The sequence below is a fragment of the Ceratotherium simum genome, chromosome 8, assembly GCF_057802395.1.
Source record: "Ceratotherium simum simum isolate JZ-2026a chromosome 8, ASM5780239v1, whole genome shotgun sequence".
NCBI lineage: Eukaryota > Metazoa > Chordata > Mammalia > Perissodactyla > Rhinocerotidae > Ceratotherium > Ceratotherium simum.
The window spans coordinates 45574806-45586554 of NC_141907.1; the positions used below are offsets into that span (position 1 = coordinate 45574806).

General features: G+C 35.8%; 1 protein-coding gene across 2 annotated transcripts; it reads left to right on the plus strand.

The window, feature by feature from the left end:
• The first annotated feature begins 424 nt into the window (after positions 1-424).
• On the plus strand, positions 425-8337 carry LOC147916453 (uncharacterized). 2 transcript variants are annotated; one of them, XM_087434692.1, is made up of 4 exons: positions 425-594; positions 2569-2672; positions 5234-5364; positions 7856-8337. In XM_087434692.1, the coding sequence occupies exons 2-4, from the start codon at positions 2615-2617 to the stop codon at positions 8015-8017; spliced, it is 351 nt and encodes a 116-aa protein (XP_087290818.1). In that variant the 5' UTR covers positions 425-594; positions 2569-2614; the 3' UTR covers positions 8018-8337. The 2 variants fall into 2 exon arrangements, 1 of the variants encoding a protein (XP_087290818.1); XR_015552991.1 differs by having other exon boundaries at positions 427-594; positions 5234-5383.
• The last annotated feature ends 3412 nt before the right edge of the window (positions 8338-11749 follow it).

The window sequence follows — 11749 nt, forward strand, 5'->3', positions numbered from 1 at the left end:
GGTGCTGAGAAAATACAAGCTCATGAGGAATTGTTCACTTCATTTACTACTTTTCCCCAGCACCTAGAACAGTGCCTGATACAGAGTCAGCACTCAATATGTATGTACTAAATGTGTGAATCCTCACTCTCTCTTACTGTCAAAATTCAGGCATGTCAACTCAGGGCAGGTAGGGACTGCAGAGATCTGTTTGTAAAGCTTATTGTATTGAGAAGCCCACATATAAGTGGAAACTGGATATAGAACGGTCATGGGCAAATGTGGTGGTGACTGCCATGGGCTTACCAAAATCATTTTCTCTTTCTCCTGAGCAGATAGCTAGACTACATTTCCCAGCCTCCCTTGCATTTAGATGTGGCCATGTGACTGGATTTTAGCCACTTGAAGGTGGGCTGAAGTGAAGTGAACTACTGCCGGTCCTAGCTCTTCAAAACCTTCAGTGTGATTCTTTATACTTCCTTTTCCTCCATGTGCCAGCTGGAAGAGGATCCAGCAGAACACTTCATGCCCTAGGGGAGGCTGGGAGGAGACTGGATGCTGAATGAGGCTGTGAAAGGCCCCCTGCTGAACAGGAACATCTGTGTTGGATTTTGTGTGAGTGAGAGATGACCTTTTATTTTACTAAGCCATATGGCTTTTGATTTGGGAAGGGAGAAGACGATTCAGAGGAGTAGTGAAGCAAGATAGGGCAACAGGTAGGAGTGAGCCAGAGGGAATAGAAAAGTGGTTGAAAGATTGGCAGTTTGCAGAGTATGAGAAGTAAGCAAGTAGATAATTTGAGGTCTGAGTTTGATGCCAGGAAATGAGGAGAATTGGCTGGGCTAGGTCAGCCAAATGAACCACAAGAAGTGGAGTCACTGGCTAAAAACTGCTGATATTGGGAAATCTTAATACCTTGGGCCAGAGTCTTCCTTTGAAGTTAATAGATATTACATAAGCAGAGCCCTAACTGGCCGTGAATGTTCATCATTCTGCCAAATAAAACAACAAATACGGTTGTTAGTCAACTAAAATACTTACTGTGACATAGCAAAAATTTAAGATCACACTGCCTTATTGCCTAAAAAGTCTTCTCCCACTAGAAGAAAGCTTCTCCTAAGACCTTATTTCTGGGTAACACTGAAGTAGTTTTCCTGTCATCCTTCAAAATTTTAATTAACACTTACTTTGTCCTTGAACCTTTCGTATTCAATGAGAATATATTTTCAATAAGCCATAAATTTCTTTATGTTTCCACTTGTTGTGCTCAGTTTGGCTGGTTTATGCCTTTATGGAAAAAAGAAGTGTAACAGCTTTTTCATTCCTCTACCAACATACTTCACTGCCATTTGGGGCCACTTTTTAAGTTTCTCTACTTAGATTTTAGTCTCCGTAAGTGCCCACTAAGCTCAGCCATCTCCTCCTCAGGGAGGCTTTCCCTAATTCTACCCCTCAGACTTGGTTGTTGACCCCACTAATGTGTTAAAAAAAAAAAAAACCCACTATACTTTCCCCAATCATAGGAAATCTACCCTGATACAATTGTTCCTAAACTTACTGTTTTTCCGTAAAGGAACTACGTCTTATTTCTACACTTTCCACAACGTAGGTGCCCCAAAAAATGTTACTGAAGAAATAACCAATGATCTAAATAAATATTGCCATTGCATTATATTATTTTAGTTCCTACAGCTAGTGCTGTGTAGAATTTCAAGATATTTATAATAACGGCCATTGTTGTAATAATGATAAACGAAAAAAAAGCCTTAATATTTTAATCAAGGTATAATACATGTATACACATATAGTAAAGTATATACAGTGCACTAATCTTAATTGTACAGCTCAACTAATTTTTCATATATATTCAAATTCATGCATTAGCATCTACCCATTTCCCACACCCCAGGAGTCTCCCTCATGCATCTTCCCAGTCAACAACACCACCAACCACTCTGTGAGATAAAAACTATTCTCACTTCAATCACTTTTTTGTGTACTTAAAAAACTATATTACAGTCAAAACCAGTTGTTGGTTGGTCAAATAAAATACTGTGGCAACGCACAAATTTGAAGAACTGACCTACAGTATAGACTACTACCCAATGCCCAAATAAGCCCTGAGGGGCATTTGGTGATAGATGTAAACTTAGAGTGGAGAAACTCAAGGTCCAAACAGGATAAATTCAAAGAAAGCCATACTCACACTACTAAAAAACAAGGATAAAGATAACAAAGATAAATAAAGGCTCATCCTGCACACATGCATACACCATTTAGCATTTATTGCTATGGTAATCACAAAAGATTGCCAATGACTGGAAGCTAAAGAAGCATAACGATGTCCTTGTAGGAAAAAATATTATAAAGTATTAGTAAGATATTTTATGAGAATGGAGCAGTGGTGACCTGACACATGTCTTTGAAAACCAAAATTTGATCCTCTGGCCTAAGTACTGTGTCTCTCAACAAAAAGATGAAAGACAGAAAGCAAAAAAAAAAAAAAAAAAGTGTGATGAAGTGTAAAGTCCAGTTGGAAATGAACCACTTGAAGCTTAATTCTATTTTTTCTTTTTTTTATGCTGGAAGCTTCAGCAGTATCAGGTTAAATGTTCCCTGCCCTTTATGATATTGAATGGACTCCAGTTCCTCAAGGCATCAGGCAAATGCTTTCGAAGAAGAGGAAGTCAGAGGTAAGTTTGTCCCATGTAACTAGTTATTTCAGTATATAATCAGCAAGTGTCTGTCTGCACTTGAAGATGCAAAGGGAACACAAACTGTGAGAGGCTTTTCCATCAGGACAAAGGTAGCAATGCAGACTGCTCCTTTGAGTTAATACTTGCCTGTGCTCCAGTGGGTAGCTTTAGCTTTGTCATAGGCATTTTTTTTCTTCAAGATTTTAGGATTCTATGAAGTTGAATTTTCAGGTACAGAGTGGCAAGTTCCCCGGAATAGGAGAGGAAATTACTCCGGCTAACTCTGCCTCTGAGGCAAATGTTTACTGAAGAAAAGCTATTAATTCATCTTGGGACAATAAACACTTTTTCCTGTCCTATTGCCAGTTAATAATGCATGATAAAAAGTTATGTTCTAACTGTAAATCAGGGCCAACAAAACATACCATGAACTTATTTTCCTCTCAAGTCCAATAGCTTGATGTGTGTTGTTTTAATATTCCCACTCGAGGCTGCACATCTAATGTTATCTTTGAAAATGTGCTAACAAGCCTGAAAGTATTGGGGCTTTTTAATACATTTTTATTACAACTGAGGATTTTGAAAAATGAAATCTGATGCTTCTTGCTCAGAACATAATGTGAAAGCAAAATAGGAAATAAGAATATGTCAATAGAATTTATGCCACATGGTGGAATTGTCTTAATTCATTATCTTGCAAGGAATAATTTTTCCTTTCATTTGTAACATAACTATTTTATGTTGCTATCATATTTTTAATGAGAATGCTTTTTAGTGTTTTTTTTTTTTTTACAGAAGATCTTATATAGTCAAACTGATCTCTAGGAAAGGGAGCTTGGATGACCCACTACTGATGTGTGAAAACTTCTGGCATTGCCTTCAAAAATGTAACAGACTGTTAGGAAGAATATTGATGTGAGGCTTTAAAATTCTAAAGAAGATATTTTGGAACTCCAGGGAGAGTTAACTCATCATCGGAAATTAATTCATCATTAATTGGAAATTAACTCATCATTCAGATGCATAATAGTTTGGTTCAAATAAAATGGGCTTCTTTAAACACATCAGCAGTGTTGGTAATTATGAGGTATGAAATTCATAAACTTGCCATAAGAAGAAACAGGAGGCCACATTGAAAACTCTACTCTAGGACAGTCCAGCTGAGCTACTAAGTACTTTTATAAGTTGGATAAATTACTGAATTCTATTGAGACCTGTTTTTACGTAGTAAAATGCAAACATTGACTTAGATCTGTGTTTTTTAAAATTTAACCCAAGGACCCATTAGTGTTTCACAGACAGATACCTGGGGACTTTGTGGGGAGAACACTGGTGTGGTATTAGGATACAAATTGAATAGTCCACTGCAATAATGGCAATTAATATAACTTGTTGTGTGGATCTCGTGCCTCCAAAGATTCTGGAAATTAAAAAAAAAAACAAAACACTTATGATAGATCTAATGGTTTTCTCCTTACCTTAGGAAACAGGTATCCATGATTAAGCCACAGAAAGTACACCTCAGTTGAAGCAGTGGTAAATCAGCTTGTTTATCCCAAGCCTAGTTGTCATCAGAGATTAAGTTAGGGGGGAAGCACTATGGGCAACACTTGTGATAGTTTCCCTTGGCGAGGTATCTTCTGTGTATCCTAATAGTGGAAACCTTTGGCAGTAACAGAGCCCTACACCCTGGCACCTGTGGTGTATGATATTTCGGGAACTTCTGGGTGATAATTTGGGCTGGATTGGAAATATCTGGGGCAATAATCTGGGCAGAAAAGTAACAGTGGAAGCAGCGTTTCAATCTGCCATAAGTAAAGAGAGACGCAAACTCCAGTTGTGCTGGTTTAAACAGGCACTTCCAATAACAATAGTGTTGGTGATAACTACGGCAGTCAACTGTGTTATTTTACAAGAATTTTCCCAAAGGTGGAAGTGTTTTATTCTTACAGAATTCACATATTAATATATCACTCTGCTTTGACTTATGAAAGAGGAATCAGTTTGATAACTGAAAGAGCTTGTTGATCTAACAAAATTTAAAATTAGCTGTATTTCTACACAACAATCTTATTTTTTATTTTTTTAAAGTCAAAAGGAAAAAATTCCCTGTTGTAAGTGGGCTAGTTAAGTTGATATGTTATATTTTTCTTTACATGATCTGCCATATGTTTATAGGACAAAAATTGTATTACTGAGTTCACAGTATAAATGTGTATCTTCATTATTACATGAATCACTATGTAATAACTAATGATCCCTCATTGTGATAGTTATTTTTTGTGTCAACTGGATCACGGGATGACCAGATGTCTAGTTAAACACGATTTCTGGGTATGTCTGTGAAGGTGTTTCCAGGAGATATTAGCATTATAATTGGTAGACTGAGTAAAGGAGAATGCCCACCCCAGTGTGGATGGGCTTCATCCAATCCATTGAGGGCCTGAATAGAAAAAAAGTAGACTAAGGGAGGATTCTCTTTCTCTCTCTCTCTCTCTCTCTGATTGCTTGAGCCGGGACATTGATTTTCACTTGCCCTCGGCATTCCTTGTTCTCAGGTCTTCAGACTCAGACTGGAATCTACACCATTGGCTCTCCAGCTCTCAGGCCTTATAACTATACCACTGGCCTTCCTGGGTCTCCAGATTGCAGACCACAGATCATGGGACTTCTCAGCCTCCGTAATCATGTGAGCCAATATCTTAATAGTAAGTTTTTTTAATATATATTCTTCAGTTCTGTTTCACTGGAGAACTCTAACTAATATACTTCTCATCAATTATTATAAAGTAAACATGCACAGATAAAATTTAGCATAATTGTAAGTAGTTATAAATTATCAGCTAATTGTTTTGGCTAGTGAGTTTTGAGCGAGTGTTCTATTGTTATGGAAATTTTGTTAGTACAAAAATTACCTTTTGTTAAAATTTGATGAGTTTATCATGTTCATATTATTTTCAATTCTTACACATTTTAAAATAATTTCTAAGCTAATAAAATAATATTATGCATTATTTTCCCCACATGTCAGGATAAAAAGATAAGTTTTAGAAAACAAAATGGAAAGCCATCATAGAAGTTAATGAAAGAAAATCTTTTGTATCATTGGATGCATTTTTGGAGAAAACAGAATGATATAAAAAGGACAACATTTCAGAGCTGTTAGTCTCAGTATAGTGTAGCACTATGTCATTGATGGAGAAGGATGTGAATTTAGCTTCTACCTCCATTTCATCCATAAATTATAAATTTCCAGAAAAACTGGGATAAAACGTATATGAAGAAACCATTAAATCAAATATATTTACTGACGATCCAGATACTTGATGTAATTTGAATATGTACGGAAAAATTTTAAATTACCAAATGACAGAATTCAGAAGCATTAATGAGTTCTTCCAAATTGCTAAAAATGTACTAGATCCTTGTTACTTTATTGCAAACAGAAGGATTCTATATATTTTTTCTGTTTTGCAAATTAGATGGGGATGGAAAATATTCAACTGATGGGGCAAAACATAGGAATCATTTATCAAACAGTCTTGGTAAACATGAAGAGAGTGAAAATAGTATTAACTGCTCAAAATTGAAATCTGATCAACTGTTTAAGTTTTCTAAACAGAGAGTAAGTGTGCATAAGAAGAATGTTGGCAAGGTCTCATTGAATGAATTATATACACAATTTCGTTTTTGCCAAGGCAATGACTAGTGTTCAGAGGATAATCCAAGAAGCTCTATGATATATCATGGGATTTTCTTCTATTGCAAAAAATGTATCAAAATGAACATTTTGAGTTTTTTTAATCTAGTAAAAGACATAATCATAGAACAATCAGACATATTCTTGGAAGAAGACTTAGAGAAAAAAACAACTTAAATCTAGACATAAAAAAATAATTTCAGGTGTCAGATGCAACAATACTGCACAAATGCTTGGAAAAAAGAATGGATAGAAGCACTCAAAATGTTAAAGATATTTTGCCTTTCTTGTTCTGTGCATTGTCTAAATTTGATGGTAAACAATGAGGTAAAAATCTTTATTGATTCTGATGCATTTTAAAAGCTTTTCAGTGTCAACAAATGTTGAAGCATACTAAAAATACATTTACCTGCATAAATTTGCAACCATTGTCAAAAAGGCAAAGAGAGAGTCGATTTGATGACTCCAAGCCACAGAATACTCATTAGAGGATACTAATTTAATGCTCTTTTAGAAATTGTTGATGTATTAACTAAGATCTAGATTCTGTAATGTAAAACAAAGATATACTTTAAAAAATATAGTTAAAAAATTTATTTAGTCTGTAGTAATTATATTTTAATCAAAATTAATGTTATAAGGAAAATGATGCATGAACAAAAGTCAATGTATAAGAGTCCTTGAAGAGGACTCTTCATTGACGAGTTTGTGAAATTCTTTGAAGAAAACAAATTGTTGATGCTTATGAAATATTATTAATGCCAAATAAATTACAGACTATCATTATTGACAGCAATTCAAAACACACTAGAAAAAAGAATAATGACTCATTTTGAGTGTTAACCTCACAATCAGCACATCTATGATTCAAACATAATCTCAAAATCAATTTTTTCCATGTCAAATGCAATTTCTTCCTTACAAAAGATTTACTTATGTTGAAAGGAAAGAATTAGATTTTATGTTTAAAGTGGCATAATATTTTCCAATGAAATTGACTGATGAGCATAATAAGAAATGTGCTATTGATGAGACCTCTATTTTTGAAGAGCTAATGTGCTTAAATTTTATAACACCTAGTAGAGCTTCCATTAGAGTTTTGCAATATATTTGGGTATAAATTTGCTAGACTCCATTTAAAATATCTTTGTAGCTCTCGTTTTATATTAACTTAGCCAGTGAAGAAAGTAGTTCCTCATAAAGTATATTAAAAATCACTTAAGTTCTACCATATCACATGACTCAAATCCAGCCCTCATTTTTTAAATAGGAAACAAATATTAGAGCAAATACACATGGAAACTGTAATACACACTTTCATTTCCATGAAAACAAGGAGCATAACTCTTTTACAAAAAATTATTATATCCTAGTGACCTTTGTGGAAATTGATAAAAGAAATCTTAACTAAATTGGAGTCAGGAATGCCTGTAGAGGGAGCAATCATGCCCTGTCATACATTGTCAATTACTCCAAACAGGAAAAGATATGTGCTGGCATCTCTGGCAGGAAGTGCAACTACTTTGCTACTGAAGGAAGATTTCTCTCCCCAGCCAGCAACAGCCCAGCCAATGAGAAATGCCACATCTCAGCCAATGAGAAACTCTGCTGCTCAGCTAATGAGAAGCTGTTGCTGCCCTGAACTGTTACTTTCCTCCAATGTAGTTTTCTTTAGAACAGCTCCTCCCTAATCTCCCTTTTTCTCTATAAAAGCAGTCCCCCCCACCCACCCCTCCACTTTGTTTTCTGGATCTGCTTACAGTTTGCCATAGTATGCATGTCTTGAATTGCAATTCTTTTAGCTATTCCCAAAGTAACTCGTTTTGAGGATAAAAATAACAGGCGAATTTGTTTGTTAAGTTGACACCTTAAATTTTTAATAACTATGATGAAAAATTCAAATTTGTTATATTATTTTCAAGTTTTGATTTGTTGAATTTGTACAGAATGGCTTTATGTTTCTTATCACTGTTACTATTAAAAATAAAAAAAAAAATACTAACTTTCACTCCTTTTTTTTTTAATTTGAAGAAGGTGTGATTCTTTTTTCTAATTTTCCCCAAGCCTGTCTGCTCCAAATAGTCCCTTTTACATTTCTGGAGCTTTGTCTGGGGGACTCAAATCCTAAAATTTTATTTTAAGTCATAGAATGGAAGATATGATGTAAGGAAAGTCCCCACTAGACAAAGAGATGAAAGAGAAAGTGCTGTGCTTTGTTAAGTGCGGCCAGAGGGAGAGTGATTATAATGAGAATTTTGCCTGAGACCACCATGGAAATAAGGAAGGAGATGGAATTTTCCTTGAAGAAGCAGGAGAAACAGCATGAGTACCATATGTGATTTTTGTAATTTACTGTGTATTTCTCAAACAACAAAAAACTTATAAAACTTTGGTAGCCCAAAATACTGTTTTAAAACTGAGACAGACTAAGAGAGTTTTAGTGCTGAGTTCAAGGTCTCATCACACTGTCTCCCTTCTTCCTACTCTTGAGTGGAAATGGAGAATCTGGATTAGAGATTAGATCAGTTTCTGGTAAAAACACCAATTACATGTTAGCCATCTAAGCTTAGAATGTAACTTTAAACTCACGCTACACTAACGTTTATTTAACACCTATTATGCTTTAAAAATGCTCTAAGCCTTTTATAGCTATTCAATTAATGTTCATAAAAACTTATGAAGTAGGTTTAAATAGATTAAGTAAATGCCCAAACCATATTTATGTGCCCAACCAAACATTTGTGCTCTATGCACTTTATACTACCTCTTGACAACAAAAATTTATTTTAAAAGTATTTCCTGAGAAAGAAAAACAGATGGAGGTGAAGGGGGAGAAGACAGAGAGGCCCAGGCAGAGGGAAGAGGGAGGGAAGGAAGGAAGGAAGGAGAGAAGGAAGGAAGTGGGGAGAGAGGGAGGGAAGGAAATGAAAGAAGGAAGGAGGTGGGGAGAGAGGGAGGGAAAGGGAACCCACTGCTTGGGTTTAGAGGTATAAATATTAATGAAAAAGATGTGAGGAGATTAGAAATTCTCAAATCACTGTCCACTCAGTCAAAGCAAGTGATGTCTGGAAAGAAGAGAAAAGAGAAAACATCTCAAAAGGGTAAAGAGATTTAAAGGGAATGATTGGATTCCAAAGTGAGTTTTTGTATTTCTTTTGTTCTATGATTCGATTCTTATTCTATGAGAGAACTTGCAGAAGGAAGATTAGAGAGTAGCTTTTAAGAGTTATAAAGACTAAGATAAATGCCAGAAAAGGAGATTGGAAGCTGTATTCGGATTTTCACCATGGTGATATGGGTCTAGAGAAAATAGCATCATCAGATGGATTTATAACTGATTGATGGGGCCCAAACAGTGATGATAGATAGCTTGATTTCAAACTGGAGGGAGAATTTTAACACAAAAACAATGAGTTTGTCTCTCAACACTGACGATGGTCTACATTTTATAGCAATGACTTATATGGACAGAGATGGGACATGTTTGAATTTGCAAATTACACAAAACTGAGGGGGACAGTAAAATGTTGAATGGTAAAAACTCGAGGCAAATTGATGTCACTGTGTTGCCGTGATAAATTGAGTATAAAAAGATAAAATATAAACCATATTTTGCGTTTTATTTTTAAAAAAACACAAAACTTCACAAGTATAAAATGAAGGATACGAGGCTTAGACCAGTGGGCTTTCGGATGACCTGAAGCTCAGTGTGAATTGTTATTGAATGTGGCTGTTGGTAAATCTACTTTGAGCCTAGACTTTGTTAAAAAGAGGCACATAATGTCAAAACCATGACTAGTTCTGTACACCATTCTTTCAAAGAGACAGAGGAGAACAAAGAAATGGTGGATTTGGAGAAAGTGACCAGTCCAGGAGCAGAGAGCATTGCAAGCCCTTAAGAAGCCAGCTTTTACTCACACTGCCTTCTGTGTTTAAAAGCCTGTGTGGTGAAAAGCAACACACTTGTTCGGCAGGAGCTCTAGTTCTTTGGAAATAGTGTTGGTGGATAGAAATTGCAGAGCAACTGGTTTTTCACTTAATTTAAGGCGATATTTTCACAGTCACAATTGCCTGAAGGAGCTGCCTCAGGAGGCAGTAGGTTTCTCACCACCAGGGGTCTTCAAGTAGAAGTGATGACCACTTGGGGGAACGTATTTAATATTGGTCATTGATTTGTCACCTGTTCCCAAAATAGCACTTGGCCCACATTAGCCACTAACAAATATTTATTGAATGAATGATTGAATAGAAGAAAGTTACTTATAACTAATATTTATGGAGCCTTCATTATTGGTCAGGCACAGCTAATTTTCCAAAACTCTATAGGAAGGGACAGTTCTTATTTTCATTTTGCAGCTCACAAAATTGAAGCCAGCTAAGGGTAAGACACTTCCTCAAGTCACCCAGGAACTGAGTGGAAGAGGCAGGATTCTAATGGTGGTACCTCAATCTCCTGAGCCTGTTTCAAGTTTCAGAAGATGGTTGACCAGATAATCTGTAAGATTCCTTCACCAAATACTCCCTGATATATGCTGTTATTAATTAATCAAGGAGGCCATTAGACTGAGGTGGTTCTAGTACCTCAGTGGCCTTCATAAGCAAACCAAAACCTAAGCCTATAAATGCCTCAAGGTTAAGAAAACAAAACCTAAGAACAACCAATCACAAAGAGCCAACTAGACTTTTCCAAATAAGACAAATGCTTTAGCTATAGCCCATTGCATAATCTACCTGCTTTACTTCTTTTCTCTATAAAATCTCTGCCCCAGCTCCTGTCAGTAGAGTGCTCCGACCACTTCCAATTTGGCACTGCCCAATTGGAATCGATTTTTGCTCAAAAAACTCATTAAATTTTGAATACACTTTAGTATCTTTTAACATTGCCAATAGGAAGGGCTTGAATTTACCAACTATTACTACCTTAGAACCAATTTGTTTACTCTATTTGTTAACGTTAAAATGGAGGAGTAGGGATTTAATCTCTGAGACAATTACATATGTGTCATGGATATTTTAATTAATTGGCAGGAGAAAGCACAGGGAGGCAGCCAGACAGAGTAGTTCAGTGTGTGAGTTTGAGTAGCTGGAGGCCAGGGTGGCTCTGGGGCTTTATTATGTTTTGGATGCCTAGAAGTGTATGGAGACAGACAGTGGAAGGTGAGGCCAATGATGGATTACACTATTTTGCAATCTTGCGAGGTTTAAACTATTTTTTTTTACAGGGTTTAGAGGAATTATCATCCTCAATCTTTTTTTTTTTAATTGAGTTAACACTGGTTTATAACATTAGGTAAATTTCAGGTGTACATCATTCTATTTCTATTTCTGTGTAGATTACATCATGTTCACCGCCCAGAAACTAGTTACCATCCAT

What these genes read in the sequence shown, in the direction of transcription:
- LOC147916453 (XM_087434692.1), top strand. Translation starts at nt 2,615, where the DNA reads ATGGACTCCAGTTCCTCAAGGCATCAGGCAAATGCTTTCGAAGAAGAG. An exon ending in CGAAGAAGAGGAAGTCAGAG is followed by an intron (nt 2,673 to 5,233) that starts GTAAGTTTGTCC and finishes CCTTGTTCTCAG; the next exon opens with GTCTTCAGACTCAGACTGGA. An exon ending in TTCTCAGCCTCCGTAATCAT is followed by an intron (nt 5,365 to 7,855) that starts GTGAGCCAATAT and finishes TACTCCAAACAG; the next exon opens with GAAAAGATATGTGCTGGCAT.